The 17,436-nt window shown below is 53.0% G+C and overlaps 1 protein-coding gene across 1 annotated transcript; it reads right to left on the bottom strand.

The window, feature by feature from the left end:
• Positions 1-1,977: 1,977 nt before the first annotated feature.
• Positions 1,978-8,236, bottom strand: LOC119252135 (MHC class I polypeptide-related sequence A-like). The gene is made up of 6 exons (XM_054698579.1): positions 8,131-8,236; positions 6,020-6,280; positions 5,486-5,769; positions 4,705-4,864; positions 4,458-4,593; positions 1,978-3,002 (listed from the first exon to the last, which is right to left on the bottom strand). Exons 1-6 carry the CDS (start codon positions 8,189-8,191, stop codon positions 2,993-2,995), a joined length of 912 nt encoding a protein of 303 aa, XP_054554554.1. The 5' UTR covers positions 8,192-8,236; the 3' UTR covers positions 1,978-2,992.
• Between the last annotated feature and the right edge of the window lie 9,200 nt (positions 8,237-17,436).

Below are 17,436 nucleotides of genomic sequence, written 5' to 3' on the forward strand. Positions count from 1 at the left end.
TATTTATTTATGCACAAGAGCTGGGGTGCAGTCCAGAGGTGTTGGGGTGAGAGGATTCACCAGAGACAGAGAGGGGAACAGAACAGGCGAATTGACTGAAAAACACTGCTGAGGGGAGCAGTGGGCAAAAGAGGAGAGGGCTGCTGCACCATGTCGGTCACCTCCCTGGCTGGGGATGGAACTCCTGCTACAGTGGCTTCAGATAGCTTCAGAGTGATGATGTTAACCCTTTGTGCCAGCAGGAACACCCTGGAATTATTTTTCTGTTTTCTGCTTTGATTTTGGTCCAAATACAAAGCTTCAGGGGCCTCCCTGGTGGCACAAGGGGTTAAAATGCGGCACTATGAAGCTATCTGTAGCCACTACAGCATGAGTTTGAACTCAGCCTGGGAAGTCACTCACATGGCACAGAAGACCTCTCCTGACTAGCTCACTGCTCCCCTCAGCAGTGTATTTCAGTTAGTCTGCATGTTCTGTTCCCCATTCTCTCTCTGGTGAATCCTCTCAGCCCCCACAACTGTGACTTAGATCCCAGTTCTTGTATGCATAAATAATAAATAAGTCTTTAAAAAAAAAAAAAGTCATACAATAGAATAAATACCAAGTCAAATTGCGAACTACATAGAAAATATCAGACAAAATCAAAGGCAATTATGAACTCCAGGGAGAAGAGAAAGTTATGCAGCAGCTACAAGGACTAATATTTACATATGAGAGCACTAGTCATGGAAAAGAAAATACTGAATCACTCAACTAAATATAATCACTCTATGAAGGAATGGGAAGAATAAAAGAAAAAAAAACAGTATCTACTATTAACAATCACATCAGTCACAGATGGATGCCACAACCATAAAATCAAGCAGCAGTGCTAAAGACATGGAATTTAGGTATATGAGAGTAAAAAGCCAACAGAATCATCTAAAATATTGAAAATAGTTACCTGGAGGAAGGCAAAAGCTGAGAAGAGGACTACAAGGGTGTCAATTTCAAGAGAAATCTTACACAAATATTTGCATCTTAATTACTGACAGTTGTGACTGATTCGAATAAAAGCAAAAAGTTGCCTGAGTATGAAGTTTACTTAATGACAACTGAGTACAAAGGACACTTGCAGGTAGCTAAAATGCAAAAATACCAGAATGCAAGCCTGAATGCTGAATGACATCAACCCTGAATAAAAACATGAAAAATATGTCAACACACACAATCTGAAAAGATGTATCACTGAATTCTCTTTTCCAATTTCCTTGCTGTTCACCCTGTGAAACAAGGTAAGGGGAACATCATCCTCCTCTTCCTTCCAGGCAGGTCTTGCTGCCCACTGGGCTCCCCTCTAATGTTAGGTTTGTGGGTGGTGCCCCCCACCCCAGTGCTGTCATCAGTGTTTAACCAGCACAGCGGTCATTCCTGACCAAGAAGAGTACCAACTGTCTGTGTGTACCCCTGAAGTGAGAAAGCACTGATTCTCAGATGGAGAACCTCTCATCTCCCTTGCAGAAATGTCCCTCTTGCAGAAACCTACAGAACTAGCGGGGAGATGCTGGGGCTGTGTGTGCTCCTCCACATCCCTGTTCACTTCTTTTCCCCTCCACTCAGTCCTCACATGCCCAGAAGCCACTTCATCCAGCGGACTGGTCCCTGTTCTGCATGGTGTGGCTGTCACAGGGCAGGGGGAGGGGCACCCCAGGAACCACCAAATCTGCCTGCTAAATGACTTCTGCCATCTGCCTCATCAACACAAATCATAACCTAGTGCATGAGACCTTCCCTGCAGAGGAAATTTAGTACAATTAGTGTGGAACAGAAAGAAGTAAAGAAGAGTTTCCAAATCAAACACGCAAAATCACCCATCCCCTCACAGGTAAATGCCCAAACAAGATGGGTTGAAAACAGGACTGCTGAGGCCCAAAATCTTGCCACAAGTCTCTGGCACCTTCTGGTGTGGAACTATAGGAAAGGGAAAGGGGTGGAAGGGGCCAGGCAAGTCTTCAAGGAAAGGAGAAAAAAATCAAAACTGAATCAAGTAAAGGCTGCCTCCCCACGCCTCTCACCCACGTTTCTATCTCAAGTGTCTCCTGCCATGTCCCCATTGCTGGTAGAGCCAAGGCCAAGGAGTAAGTGCAGCTTCTTCACATGTCTCTGCCCCTGTCCCTTGTCCAAGTCCTCCTCATGCTCCCCTTCCTGCCTTCTCCTGGTCTTCTCTAGCTTCTCCTCCCTGCTCAACCCCAACCTCCTTCCCGGCAGGCGTGTAACCCTGGGGATTACCCTGTCACAAGGTCACCCCAATGCAGTGTCCCTGTCTCCTCCTGAGATCAGCTCTGCTCCATCACTTGAGCTCCCACCATCGGGGCAGATTCCTCCAGGCTCAGCCCCTGAGCATTGGCCCCAGGCGCCCCATTCCAGCCTCTCCAGCCCTTTGTGCTTTCCTGTGAGTCTGGCAGGACTGGGAGCTGGGGAGCGGGAGCTGGGGATATGTTAGTGCTCTATCTACCTCTCCATCTCCCCACAACCTCATACTATCCCTTCCAGCCTCATGAAATAATACACACAACAGATATGTATGTTCAAAGATTTATAATATAAAATGTAAAATACTGTACAAAGGAATCTACAGGTATACACACACACACACACATACATATATATATATATATATACACACACACACACACACTATATACATATATTACATGAGCTGCACAGAGATACAAAGTGGCAGAGCACAAAGGAAAGTTGGTGTGAGAACCCTCAAAAGGTACCAGAGGAAAGACAATTACAAAGAATGCTGTTATCTAATTCAGATGAGAAAAGGGAGGCACCAAGAGAAAATGCTGGTGAGAGGAGCGCGGGCAGTGAGTCCAGGCGGATGTGCAGATGCTAAGAGCCCGCAGTTGAGTCCATGGACTCAGGCGCTCACAACAGAGGCTGAGAACCCTGAGGCCCAATTGCGTGAAGGTCCGTTGTCACCACTTGGCTCAGGTCTTGCAGACTACTGGGTCCTGGGAAAGAGACACCAGTAAAAGCTCATGGTTGCAGATTACTGTCTTCTGTTCCTTCGGGAATTCCCCTTTGGTTGCTCCTGACTCCACCACAACATCACTTGTCCCTGCGCCCAGCACCACCACCAGGTGAGAGCTTGAAAGGGTCAGACTGAAGGACCAGATCCAGAAGCAGAAACCCAATGCCCCCCTCTCCAGCCTGGTCTTCCCCTATCAGTGCCAGGGTCCCTGAGAGAGAGGTCAGCCCTGGCCTCCAGGCCTGGGGGTGCTCACACCTGGGAACTCCTCTCCTCAGCTCCCAGACTCCTCTCCTCACAGCCACCTACACCCCAGGGCCTCTGCCTGCTCCCTTCCCAGCCCCACACACCTGACCTCTCCTGCAGCTCAGCCTGCTCCTGCCCCAGGCCTGACCAGCAGCTCCTAACTGCATGGCCATCGGCATCTCAGGTGACGAGTTAGGTGGCTAATGGACCCTGGAGCACATCACACAGGTCAGCCCTGCCCAGAGGCTCGCAGCCCCTCAGGATCTCAGGCCACACTTGGCCCTGGTGCCTGGAGTCTGAGCTCCACCCCATGCTGCTGCCTGGCTGAGGCTCCCAGGCCCTCCCTCCTGTCCAGGCACTGGCTCACAGCCTTAGGGGGTCTGCTTCTCAGTGCAGTGAGGGTCTCTGGAGACCCCTAGCCTGAGGCTATGTCTGTCCTCTGACCCTGGACTGTCAAGTGTCACCATCCCCCACCTCCCATCTGGAACCCTCTTAAACAGGGAGCTCCCCAGAGAACTCCTGTTTACTGTATACACATCACAAGACCCGGCAGTGGAGGAAACCCTATGAAGGCTAACCAATGAACAGTCATAAGCATCTGCTTTGGACTTCAAAGTTCAAAGAAGGAAATTGGGAAATTAGCTCATGACTTTCATATTCTTGCACCCAAGTCTCAATGACAAAAGCAGCAACATTCTGACCCAAGGGAAAGGGGTGTCAGGCAGATGAGCAGGAGACCCACAGACCTGCCCACCTAGCCCCTTGCTGTGGGGCTCAGAGCCCTCTCTCCATAGAGTTTAATCCTCCCACTAGGTCACAGATGCTCTTATTGCTTGTTAGCCCGAGTCAAGGATCACCCAGCCCCACCCCCAATGTGCCCATGGTTCCCACACACCCCCACAAGCCCTGGGGAGCCTGAGAGCAGGGACAAGCCTGAGGAGACTGAGCAGGGGACACGGCCTCTGACTTCCCATACACCTCCCCGGAGGGAGAGCCAGGCTGCACACTCACAGCCCTGGCTCTGGGCAGGGTTAAGGGTACAGAGGTGGCCCCCAAACCCATCACAAGGACCCCACTTCCAGCTCCTGTTACAGAGGCCAGTCATTCCTCTCCTAGCTGCAGAGTGGGAGACATGACACCCTGGTCACAGGCAGAAGAGCCCCTCCCTCACCACCCACAGCCCGTATCTCACCTGATGTTCCCCAGCTGATGTCTTCCTGAGCCAAAATTATGAAGAAGGACAGCAGCAACAAGGACAGTGACAGCAGCAGCGACAGCGATACACCAATAAATAGCTGGCCATGGACGCTGATGCACCTGCACCTTTCCTAGAAAAGGTCTTATTTTAACCTGGGCACCCAGAGCCAACGCCTGCTCTCCACCCCCATCCTGGCCCCTGGCCTGCAGGGTCCAACCCCCACAGGTCACCCCAGGCTCACCACAGGTCACAGTGCAATTCCAGTAATGTTCCACGGAGCAGGTGACCCTCTGCTCCTCTCCTTGGGGAATCCTTAGGGCCACCCAGGCCCAATAGGTCCCAGTCTCATCACGCAGGACACCCCCAGGAAGCTGGGCATCTAGGCTCAGAGGCTCATCGTCCTGCAGCCAAACCGGTGAGATATTCCAGGGAGAGAAGCCGGATGCCCAGCAGGTCACGTTGACCATGCCCTCTGAGTACAGGCTGCAGGTGGCATTCACAGCTGGGGGCACCAGGAAGAAAGCACAGAGTCAGTGAAACACAAGGCCAAACCCTGCTCCCCAGTGAGGGAGACAGAGAGAAGGAGAGACCGAAGTTGCTCTTCCCCACCTCAATCACCGAGCCCGGCCTTCCCCAGGTGGTTCTACACCCTGGGGCCCAGCTCTTCAGGCTGGTGGGAGGATGGCCTGGGACCCACATGCTGAAGCGGAGGAGAGGGACAGGAGGGGTGGTCGCCTGCACGGGGGGGAGGGGGTGACCAGGAGGGATTGACAGGCTGGGAGCTAGCGGGTGACGTCCAGCCTGAGGTCATCCCCTCCTTCCTGACCCCCACGCTCCAGCTCAGTGCTCTGTAGCTCCTAGAGTCGATGCCCTCCCCGCCTCATGTCTTCACCCAGGGGCCATAACAGCGCAGGCACCTCACGACACCATACCCCAAGACCATTCAGGCAGCCCATAGTACAGAGGGACCCTTGGGCAGAGCGAGAGACGGGCTAGGGGTTATGGGGTGCCCAGAGTCTCACCTGTTCTCTTAGTGAAGGCCTTCCAGGATTCCCGGTATCTCCGCAGTTTTCCACAAACGTCACCACGCACAAGGGTCCAGGAATTCTGGTTTCCATCCTGTCTGTGTCCCAGGATTTCTTGACTTCCACAGCCAAGGGATGAACCAAGGACTGGGGTGCTTCCCATTCATGAGTCGTCTCGTTATAGAAGAGGAAGGGCTCCCCATTATAGAAGAAGCGCCTGAAGGCCCTGGTAGTGTCTTCCTGGATCTCACAGCCCCGAACCTCCTGGAGGGAACGGGAGCCTACCCCCAACACAGACCCAGTGGTGACTCCCCCAGTCCCGTGTCCCTCTGCTCCCCCACGGGAGAAACTCACACCCCCACCCCCTCACTCTCCCCACCTCTCCCTGTGCTGGCTGAAGAGACATCACCTCTGTGCTGAAATCCACACACCCCCCTTCTCAACCCCCCACAGCAAATCCAGTGGAAAGAGACAGGCCCCATCGGCTGCCCTAACTGTCCTGGGAAAGGCCCCCATGCTTGCCCCTCTCACCTCCACTCTGGCTCTGCTTTTCCCTGATATCTGCCAGCTTCATCAGGAGGCCCCTCCTGTCCTCTGTGAAGCCACTGGTCACTGTGTCCTCCGGCTCAGCTCCCAGGATAACTCGTGCCAGCAGGCCTGGGGTCTCGGGCCTGTTGTTCCCACCGCTGTAGCGCAGGATGAGCTGATGGTCCAAGTATTCCTTGGCAACGAATTGCGAGTACAGTGTTGCATCCTGGGTCCCCGTGAGCTCATACTGAAGCCTGTGGGGTCCTGGGGGGAGAAATCCTCAGTGAGGCAGGTAGGAGCTACCTGAGCTTCAGAGTCACCCAAGGCTGCGCGTCCTGAGCCCTGGAGGCCTGGGGGCTGCAGACAGGGCTGTGTTCGTAGGGACAGGAGGAGGATTCGCAGTCCAGGACACCAGGCAAGGAGAAGGAAGGAGAGGGCCCAGGGAGGGGCAGGGAGGGGCCACTTGGGGAGGGAGAGCACAGGGACGGGGCGATGGACCAAGGGGACTGCACCTGAGAGGGGAAATCAAATTCTGATCAAAAGTTAACAGCTAGGTAAGAAAATAAATCTAAGAAAAGGAAGGAGAAAAAAGAAAAGGAAGGAGAGTGTTGAGGGTAGAAAAGAAATGGAGAGGGGAAACATGGCGTCAGAGGCCAGAGAGGGGGCACCGGGTCCCTAAGAGAACTGCGGGGTCTTATCAGAGAGTAGGGAGGGGTCTAGGGCAGGAGTCAGAGGTCACTTCAGCTGTGGTGTGGGGCGGGGAGGGCGACATGAGCCAGGCGGGGCTGTGGTTCCTCAAGAACAGGTTGGGGAGGTGGATGAAACCTGCCTGGGGCCCAGGGAGAGGCAGGTGCAGGGACTGGGAGTCAGCCCGTGGGTCCAGGGAGAGCAGAACTTCAATGCCCAGCAGGTGGCCAGGGCACAGGAGGGGAGAGGTGCAGTCTGGTGCTGATGCAGGCGGCGATGAGGCCCCTCCACAAAGGGGGGTTGCAGCCATCAGGCAGCGGGTGGGTGAAGGCCCTTGGCAGGGAAAGGCTGCACAGGGTGGCAGATCTGTGGTGTGAGGAGCGAGAGCCCACTGGGGTCAAGGAACCCAAAGGGGTGAAGGCTAGAGGAACAACATCAAGAGGAGCTCTCAGGTCTGGGAAGGGCAGAGGTTGTAAGAGAAAGGGCAGCTGGGAGATTGGTGCTGAGGGCCAGGACTGGGGAGAAAGATGAGCAGGGCCTGCGTTGAGGGGGGGGGGGGGGAACAACTGGTTGCTGACCAGAGAGGAGGGTCTGGGTGAGGACAGGATGGGCAGGGAAGGGCCCGAGTGAGGGCCCAGGAGCAGGAGCTGCACTGGCTGGAGGCGGGAGCTGAGGCCAGAAGACAGGGTAGGTCTGTGCCCAGGGGCTGTGCCTGCAGTCAAGGCAAAGATACTGAGCTCCCAGGCTCTGCTGGATGAAGGGGTGCAGGCAGGACTAGCATGGAGGGAGATACCTGAAGCAAAAAACACCTCAGAAAGCAGGGCTTAGTAAAATGGGGGAGGTAGGATCCATCAGGTGAAGGCTCCTGGCAGGCAATGGTGCAGGAGGGAGGAAAAAAATGAGTGAAGAAGAGGACGACACCCTAGAACACAGAGAGGAGGGACAGCAGGGAGGGGGGCAGCAGGGATGGGGGATAGCTGGAAAGGGGGGCAGCTGGAAGGAGGGGAAACAGAGAAATGGAAGGTGGCAGGAAGGTGAGAGTGTCAGGGAGGGGGAGCAGCACGGAGGGGGGCAGCAGGTGAGACCCGAAAGGTGGGGGGGTGGGGGGTGGGGGGCGTAATGGAGTAGGAGGGGTCCACATGCAGGACAGAAAAGAACTGAGAGACTGTTAAGGCAGCCTGGGAGGGCGGGGCATGGCCCGCATGCAGGCCACAACTTCACTGCTTAAATAAAGTCAATGCATCAAAAAAATATACACCAATGTATCAGGAGGGCATGCAACCAACCAAATCACCCATGACCTTCCTCAAGAACATCCCAAAGGCCACGGCCCTCCTGAGAGGGTCCCCAAGACAGCCAGGGGACCCCTCTGGGACCCCGGAACGGCCCAGGCTCCTGCCCCCCCAGGACCAACGACCCCCACTCACCTGCCCCCAGGGCTACGGCGGGGACAAGGGCAGCCAGAAGCAGAACTGGCCACGGCCCCATCCTGCATTGGCCTCCGGAGGCGCCGGCGACCAGACCCGCCGCCCCCCGAAGCACCGGCAGCCAGAAGCGCGCCCACCTGGACATTTTGCGTGACCACTCTGGGTGACACCGGCAGAAGCATCTGCAGATCTGGAACCCTAGTCCCCCGCCCAGAACAGGCGCCAGTGCTCGCCCACCAGCAGCGCCACCAATCAGAGGAGCCAAGAGCGCCACACAGGGGCCGGGAGAGCCCGGAGGACACACCCCACAGGAAGTCAGAAAACTATAGAAGTAACCCTTAAAGTAGAGAAAAAGTCTGAAAATTCACACCACAGAAAAGTCATAACAGAAAAAACCACAGAAGTCACAAAAACCACCCACAGGAAAGTCATAAGAAACAAACCACAGAAAAAGTATCTGAAAAATCTTAGACAGAAAAGTGGCATAGGCAGCTGAAGGCACAGAGGGCTGAACACTGAGGGCTGAACACCAACGCCTTAGGAGGAGACAGGGCGGGGCCAGCAAGGGCAGGACCTTGGCTGCCCACGACCAGCCCTCCGGCTGCCTCTCAACTGTTTTCCCAGCATTTCCTGCCCCTCCCGCAGCCCCTCTAAGGAAAGAAAAAACAGAACAACAAAAAAAAAAAGGTGGAGGGAGGAAAACAAAGACTCGGGACCCAGGGTCCGGAGGTCTGTGCAGGGGAGAAAAAATGGACAAAGCTACAAGAGCCTGAATTTAGGATCCCAAAGTCCCAGGAACCAGCTCTGAGTAGTTGGGAGGGGCCCAACCCCAGCAGCCCCCGATCACTGCCCCTGCTCCCTCCACAGAGCAAGGCCTCCCCCAGCTCCTGAGGAGACTCCAAGGAGCCTCTCCTGCTCCCCCTCCTCTGCACCAGGTCAGGGGCAAAGTCACCAGAGACTAGAAGTGCGGGAACAATGCAGATCTCTGCCTCCTGGCGTCTTGGGAAGCCACTTCTAAGCTCAATCCCTCAGTCTCCAAACTCTCTAAGCTGCCAAAGCCCCACAGCCATTATGATCTTCTCCTCCTCCCTCCCCCCTTCCAACTCCCTGGGCAGTGCCCACGTGCAGGCAGGTGTCAGAAGCCCTGGTCTAGTGCATGATCTGACCCTCCCTGCTCTTTCCTTAGTAACTGTCTTTCATCACAGGGGTGTAAGCTAAGAGTGCAGGAGGTGGAGGGAAAGTGTTTTCTCCCCCACCCCCAAGGAGAGCAAAGGGATTAAGGGAAGACCTGAAGGTGGAGGGAAGGGGTTTCATTGTCCTGGTGGGCAGGAGTCAGGGGCCTTTCCAGGAGGTTGGTGGGGTCCCCTGGGAGGGGTGTGGCTTTTGTGTGTGTGGGGGGGGGCTCTTGAACCCATCTACCATCCTACCGCCCCACTAATTAAGACACGAGCCACTCAGGATGAGGAGCTCTGTCATGTCACCTTTGTCTCCCTGCCCTGCTTTTTATTTTCAGCCTTGAACTCTGCCTGTCTCTACTGGCCTATAAAACCCTGTGTATGGAGGGCCTCCCCGGTGGCGCAGCGGTTTGAGCGCTGGGTTGCGAAACTGCGCGCGGCCTCTGCGGCGCCGGTTCGATCCCCGGCTGCTCCCCGGCCACCAGAGGAGGGTCCCACATGGCGTGCAGACCTCTCCTGCCGCCCGCTGCTCCCCTCAGCAGTGTACTTCGGTCCTTCTGCCTGCTCTGCTCCCCGCTCTGGTGAATTCTCTCACCCTCCCGCGCTTCTGACTGTACCCAGTGCATGTATAAACAAAACAAACAAACACAAGCAAACAAATAAATAAAGCATGCCTCTATAAAAAAAAAAAAAAAAAAAAAAAACCCTGTGTATGGAAAAGTCATGGTGCACAGTTTTAAACAATTTCTTAGTTTTCAGATTCACTTTATCATTAATTACTCGGCCCCCATCATTTCCCCCCCCCATGAGGGATGGCGTCTCAGGGATTTTCCCTTGCCCAAGTCACAAGGAAGAATGGGAGCTGTATCATTTCCGCCTGATGTTCTGCCCAAGCTTTATAAAAACCCACAACCCATGTTACTTGGGGCTCAGTCCTTTCAGAAATAATCTGCTGACCCCTCGTGTGACTGTTGTTGTGTTTTTGGAGTCAGTGGGTTTGGAGTGCAGGGTCCTTGGGTTCACTCTGGGGAAGAGCTCCCGTTTCAGCCACACGCAGCGAGTTTCTCCAGGAGACAGAGACGTTAGTTCTATTTAAAGGGCAGGTTTGTAGGGAAAGGGACAGAAGAATAAAGGAAACTTGCTTAGACACAAGCGGGCAAGAAGAGCTGCTAAGAGGCCTGCATGGTCACAGGTGGGCGGCCTTGAGGAGAGCGGCCTCCACTGAGGGAGGTGAGTGAAGAGAAGCCCCGGCGTGGCACAGGTCAGGGGCAGGCTGGAGGCTGCTGCCCCTGCAGAGGAGAGGTGGTGAAAAGAAGCACCTGCAGAGACACAGGTGGGCAGAGGGAGTGCTGCTCCAAGCCAGTGCAGAGACTGCACTGATAGAGCCTTCTGTTTTGGGAGGGGCTCACCCCTTGTGAGCCTTCCCTTAGCTGCTGATTTGGGAGAACTATGCAGACTAGGAAAGGACCAGATTCTATAGTGGGTTCCATTTCCATATCTTTCCCTTTGGATGCGCATTAGGATGCCTGCTTGGATGTTATGCTTTGTAATCTGGGCATCTAAGGATCCCCTAAGGATCTTAGTTTCTATAACTGTGTTGTCTGTGTGTAAGGATCTGGGTTTCCATAGCTGTGTCAATGGCTGTGCTAATCTCTTCTGCCCCCATTTCCGTGTGTGAGCAGGTTTCTGGTCTTGTGGTGCTTCCTTTCCAGTTTTTTTTTTCCTATTCTTGTCTTCCATCATGACGAATAAATCTCTCTCTCTCTTCCACCTCTCCAGCTGAGCAGTCTGGCTTCTACGGGAAACTGCCATAACAAGGACAGAGGCAGTAGAGAGGGAGAGGGAGCCCAGCTCTGCTAACTTCCAAAGGTGACTCGTGTCCACCCCCCTTCTCAGGACTTCCGAGGTGTGGCAGCGCCAGGAGACTCTCTGCTTACACTCAACGCCAAAAGACTTGTAATAATTTAAAAATGGAACCTCCCTGGTGGAGGTTTAAATCTGGTGGAGTTTAAATCTCAGCGCTATCAAGGGCCAGAGTTGATCCGGTCCCCCCAGAAAGCTGAACCACAGGGCTCAGCAGACCTCTCCTGTCTGGCCCCCTGCTCCCCTCAGCAGTGTATTTCAGTAGATCCACCTGTTCTGCTCCCCACTCTGTCTCAGGTCCCTCCTCTAACCTTCCCTACCTCTGACCTACACCCTAGTTCTTTTATGCAAAAATACAATTTAAAAAAATAATAATTTAAAAATGGTAATACTGGAGATGGGCCCATTCTGGACTCTCTGGTCCCTTTCTAGTTTTGCCTAGATATCCAAAATCAGCAACAGGCTACTCCAGGGAGGAGTGATCCTTCCCAAAGAGAAAACGACTGTATCAGTGCAGTCTCTGCACAGGCTGGGGCAGCACTCCCACTGCCCACCTGTGACGATGCAGGTGCCTCTTTTCACCCACTCTCTCCCTCCGCAGGGCAGCAGCCTCCTGCCCGCCCGTGACCTGTCAAGGCCGCCTCTCTGCAACCAGGCAGGCCTCTCTCAGCAAACCTGTCCCTCCTGGGGCAGCTCTTCCTGCCCGCTTGTGTCTATGCAAGTGTCCTTGATTCCTCCCTCTGTCCCTTTCCCTAATAAACCTGCCCTTTAAATATCACTACCGTCTCTGTCTCGTGGAGAAACTCGCCTGGACACTCGCCGCGGGCCGCTGAAACGGGCGCTCTGGTGACACCTTTCCCAGAGTGAACCCCAGGACCCCGCACTCCAAACCCCCTGACTCCAAAAACCACATCAGGACCAATAACACTGTTAGGTGTGTGGCCCAGCGTGTCACAGATGCTGCTTTACGAGAGAAAGCAAATCCTACTCCTCCTGGGAGGGTGGGGGAGGCCCTGAGGGTCTAGGGCTCTGGATTGGGGGCGCTCCCGGGATCGAGCTGGGGCTCCCCTCCCCCGCGAGGCCTCAGAGGTTTTCTGTCCTACAAACGCTTCCCCGCCCCCACCTGCCTCCAGGCCCTCTGGGGCTGCCCCCGGACGCCTTTTTCTCCTCCGCTCACCTCTGGGCTCCTGGAGTCACGAGCTTGGGGCTCTTCCTCCCCGTGAGGACCTCGTCGCAGCCGCTGCGGATTTCATCTCAAAAAATGGAGACTGACGCGGAGCGAGGCTGGGCGCTGCGGGGCGGAGCATGAGGGAGAGACTGAAGCTCGCCCGCCCCCAATCGTGGCGGAAGGAAACCGGTTTATTTCTTTACACAACAGCAGAGGGAGGCGCTTGGAGCCGGGCGGGGAGGGGCGCGCGGCCCTCGGGTGTCTGGTTCGCAAACCGCGGGGCTGTCCCTCCCGCAGTCGCGACACTGCGCAGCCCGGGGAAACTGCAGCCGTTACAAGGAACAGGACAGACATCACAGTATTGCTATAAAAAGATGTGCCTGTTCTTTAAAGCTTTCCCAATGATACCGTTTTGTAGAGTGCAGGGTCCTTGGGTTCACTCTGGGAAAGGTGTCACCAGAGCTCCCGGTTCAGAGGCCTGCAATGAGTTTCTCTCCACGAGACAGAGACGATGGTCATATTTACAGAACAGTTTTATTAGGGAAAGGGAAAGAGACAGGTTTGCTGAGAGAGGCCTGCGTGGTTGCAGGCGGGCGGTTTTGAGGAGAGCTGCCTCCAGGAGGGAGGTCAGTGAAGAGAAGTCCTGGCGTGGTGCAGGTCATGGGCAGGCAGGAGGCTGCTGCCCTGCGGAGGGAGAGAGCTGGTGAAAAGAGGCACCTGCATAGTCCCAGGTGGGCAGTGGGAGTGCTGCCCCAGCCTGTGCAGAGACTGCACTGATATAGTCCTCTTCTCTTTGGGAGGGCTCACTCCCTGGAGTGGCTGCTTGTTGCTGATGTTGGGTAACAGGCAAAACTAGAAAGGGACCAGAGATTCCAGGGTGGGCCCAATCTCCATATCTTTACCCTCAGGTCTGTGCTCCACTCCCTAGAGCATCTGATCCTGCTTGGGTCTCATGCCTTGTGATAAGGCCCTGGTGCCTGAGGGTCACCTCTACAGCTGGGTTAATGGTCATGTTATCCCCCTACACCCCCACTTCCTTGCGTGAGTGAGTTTTGGTCTTGTGAGGCCTCCTTTCCAGTTTTTGTATTCTTGCCCTCCATCACCAGGACCTAATAACACTTGATAGGCAGTTATAATGCCACTTACACAATATTTATTTTTTTAAGATTTATTTATTTATGCTTAGAAGAGCTGGGGTACAGGCCAGAGGTGCTGGAGTGAGAGGATTCACCAGAGACAGAGTGGGGAGAGAACAGGCACATCTACTGAAACACACTCTGAGGGGAACTGCAGGCAAGACAGGAGAGGTCTGCTGTGCCATGCGGGCTAGCTTTTCTGGCCAGGGACAGAACTCATGCTACAGTGGCTCCCAACAGCCTCATAGTGTGAGACTTAACCCCTTGCAACCACCACAGAGGCCCACAATATGTATTTTAAAGAAGAAAACTTGGAAGAATATTCACAGGGCTTTGACAGTGATATCTCCAGGGGGTGATAACTTGACTTACACTGTGTGAAATGTGGTATTTTATCTCTTAATATAAATTTAGATTTCATGGGGAGGGAGTGACGGAGAGACAATTTATGATGGAAAATATGAAGCTAGTACTCTAAACTACAACAGGTGTTGAAAAACTAAAATGTTCACTAAAATTCAATACCAGATCCTTTTTCTTTGAAGATAATCCTTCACATTTTGTCCTTGTATTATAGACAGTCAGGCCAAATCGTGTTCCTTGATCAATTGCCCTTGCAAAAGCTTGAAGGATTTCAGAGCAAGTCTGAAGAATGATACTGACTTTCTGATCTAAGGAAGTTCCAGAATGTTTGGGCAAGGGCAGTGTCTGTGAGACCCTCCAGCCCATCTGGGCAGAGCTCCCCCCCTCATGTGGAGCACAGAGAAACTGCACTCCCAGTCTCAGGCTCAAAGGGCTTTCCAGGTCAAAGTGGCAGCTGTGTTCTCTCTGCTCCAGTGAAGGTTGGGGCAGCAGCAAGGAGCTGAGGAAACATAAAAAGGCCTAAAAAGGAGGAAGGACAAAAGAAGGCCCGAAGCCCCCACACTCCTCTTTGGGGTGGACAGCGTGGGCCTGGGCAGGCCTGAGGCCATAACCTGGGCTGCTCCTGGCAGGTACCACTGCTGACCCCACGTTGGGAGGAAACTGTGAAACACACGCTTGGAAAGTGACTGCTCATCTTCCACTCTGATGGGTTTGCAGATTTCATCTGGAAAAATTAAAACAAACAAAGAGACAATTCTGGTTTTGAACCAGACTCTGACTTCAGGAGATGCTGCCACTCTCCCCATTCCTCCAGGGCTTGGGGACTCCCCACAGTGAGCCCAGGCTCCAGCAGGCCCCCCGGTCTTGGATGCCCTCCACCTGCTGCACACCCCCTCCTTGTCTATACTTCCTCATCCTTTCCCCTTTCCCAGCCTGCCCTTGAATTTCCTGGCCATCTTCAAAGAGCTTTTGTTAGGAGTTGGCACCTCAACTCCATCCGGGTTCCCAAACACCACACGGAGCCAGAGATGCAAAGGCAAAAGGCTTTATCGCTAGCTTAAGCTAGGGCCCAATTCTGCCTGGTACACTTATGCAGCAGTCCCATCAGGTTGAGAGAAGGCCCCTTTGCAGGGCACAAGGCTTTCTTTATACCATATTGTCGGGAAGTGGGACTTTCCATTCTTAGCACCCGGGTCTATTCTGATTGGTTGATCTGTTATCGTTGGTCTGAGTTTTGTTAAGTTTTGTTTTTCTCATTTTTGTAGTCTTTGTGGTTTCTGCACAGAAACGAAACACAGCTGTGCCCTCCCTAAAATGACTGCTGTCTTGTTCATCTTACACTTTAGTATGATTTCAGGAAACAAGAAAGCAGTCGACAGAGAACCCCTGCAGGTCATCCATGTCTCCCTCCTTAGACCCCAACTGGTCCCACCCCTCCCCCAGCCCTGTCACCTTGGCACTGCCTGCAACAGTTGGTGTTATGTGACATGTGGCTTTAAGTCAGGAGATGGGACAGTGATAGCTGGTGAGTAGTCATGGAGATCCCTGCCCACCCCCCGATTTAGGGCTGCTTTGGAGAGGAGGGTGAGATTAGGGAGCCACTGACCCCACATCTCCTGATCACTTCTACACAAAGGGACACTGAACAGAGCCCAGGACAAGTCCCTTTCCGTGGGACCAGGCAGGACAGCAAAGCCACTAGGTGCATGTCGGATCCGTCACAGAATATCAGTGTATCAAAACCTCTTGTCCATTGCTAACCATGTGATGGCTCAAATACAACTAACATCAGAAAACCACAATCCTAGCTCAGATGAGATCACTGCATTGGCTGTAGACTGTAGGGGCTGGAGGTAGAAAGAACCACTCCATTGGGGTCCTCCCCTGGTGGTGCAGCGGTTGAGCGCTGGGCCCGCAGCCTCTGTAGCGCTGGTTCGATCCCCGGCCACCGGGCGAGGGTACCAGATGGCGCGCAGACCTCCCCTGCCGCCTGCTGCTCCCCTCAGCAGTGTATTTCGTCAGTCTGCCTGTTCTGTTCCCCGCTCTGGCTCTGGTGAATTCTCTCACCCTCCTGTACTTCGGACTGTACCCAGTGCTTGTATAAACAAATAAATAAATCTTTAAAAAAAAAAAAAAAAAGAACCACTCCATTGGGCCCAGAGAGACCCTCTCATCCAGCAGTGCAAGTGAGTTCATTTCCGGGAGTTGGGGGGAATGTAGAATCTCCTTAGGTCCCTCAAGGTTTAAACTTAATCACTAATTATATACTTGTTGACTCTATCTTTGAACACCTGACCACAAGTTGCTCTGCCTAATTGTAGAATCTAAACCTCTTCCAGAAGCAAAAACAAGAGACTGACCTGACCTGTACCCCAACTCCTGGCTCAGGAATCGTAAGATATTTTAAAGCAATAAATCCATGGCTGGGTAAGAAGTAAAGTCTCCATTTCCACAAATGTTTCAGGTTTCCAACTTGCCTAGTTTCACCCCAGTCTTACCATTTTGAAAGCGAGTGTCAACACTAAGAAAACCATCTGTAAAGGCAGGACAGGAAACAGTACAGGTTTTCTGATCCAGCAGACCAGGTAAAAGGAGGAACCCTGGAGCCCTCAGTGGCTTTTCAGGTTTTTATTGGGATTTACCAGGTACACAGCAGGCAGGGGTGCCAGGGGCCCTGAAGGCTGGCAGGCCTCCCAGCCCCCAGCAAGTCTTCACTCTATCTGGGCGTTCTGGCGTTCTCTTGGGTTCTCTCTGCTTCTCTGCTCTCCTGCTTCTCGGCTTCTGCTGGCATCCCCGTGATGCCGCCCTTAAAAGTTCAGTCTTACAATAACAAAAACAAAGAGAAACCCCACCAACTGGGAGAACATTTTTGCACCCAACACTAATGATAAAGGACTGATCACAAAAATCTGCAAAGAGCTGATGAGACTCAGCAACAACAAAGAAAATAATCCAGTCAAAAAAATGGGCAGAAGAGCTAAAAAGAAACTTCTCTGAAGAGGAAATGCAAATGGCCACAGACATATGAAAAAATGTTCAACATCACTTGTCATCAGGGAGAATGAAATCAAACTACCATGAGATACCATCTCACACAGTGAGAATGGCACATATTAAAAAACTAGCAACAACAAATGTTGGCGAGGGTGTGGAGAAAAGGAACTCTCCTGCACTGTTGGTGGGAGTGCAAACTGGTCCAACCACTATGGAGAGCTGTGTGGATATTTCTGGACCTACTAAACATAGAGCTTCCATAGGATCCAGCAATTCCACTCCTAGGTATCTACCCAAAGGACACAGAAACATCAATTCCAAAGAACACCTGCACCCTATGTTTATAGCAGCACTGTTTACAATAGCTAAGCTTGGAAACAACCCAAATGCCCAAAAATAGATGACTGGATCAAGAAGATGTGGTACATATACACCATGGAATATTACTCAGCATTCAAAAAAGATAAACACATGCAATTTGCAGCAACATGGATGGCGCTGGAAGGGATCATGCTCAGCAAAATAAGCCAAAAGAAAAAGAAAAATACCAGATGGTCTCACTTATAGCAGGAATCTAGAAAACTTAATAAGGGACCAGGAAAATGAA

The sequence above is a fragment of the Talpa occidentalis genome, unplaced genomic scaffold (assembly GCF_014898055.3).
Source record: "Talpa occidentalis isolate TD23 unplaced genomic scaffold, MPIMG_talOcc4v2.1 talOcc4.2, whole genome shotgun sequence".
Lineage (NCBI taxonomy): Eukaryota > Metazoa > Chordata > Mammalia > Eulipotyphla > Talpidae > Talpa > Talpa occidentalis.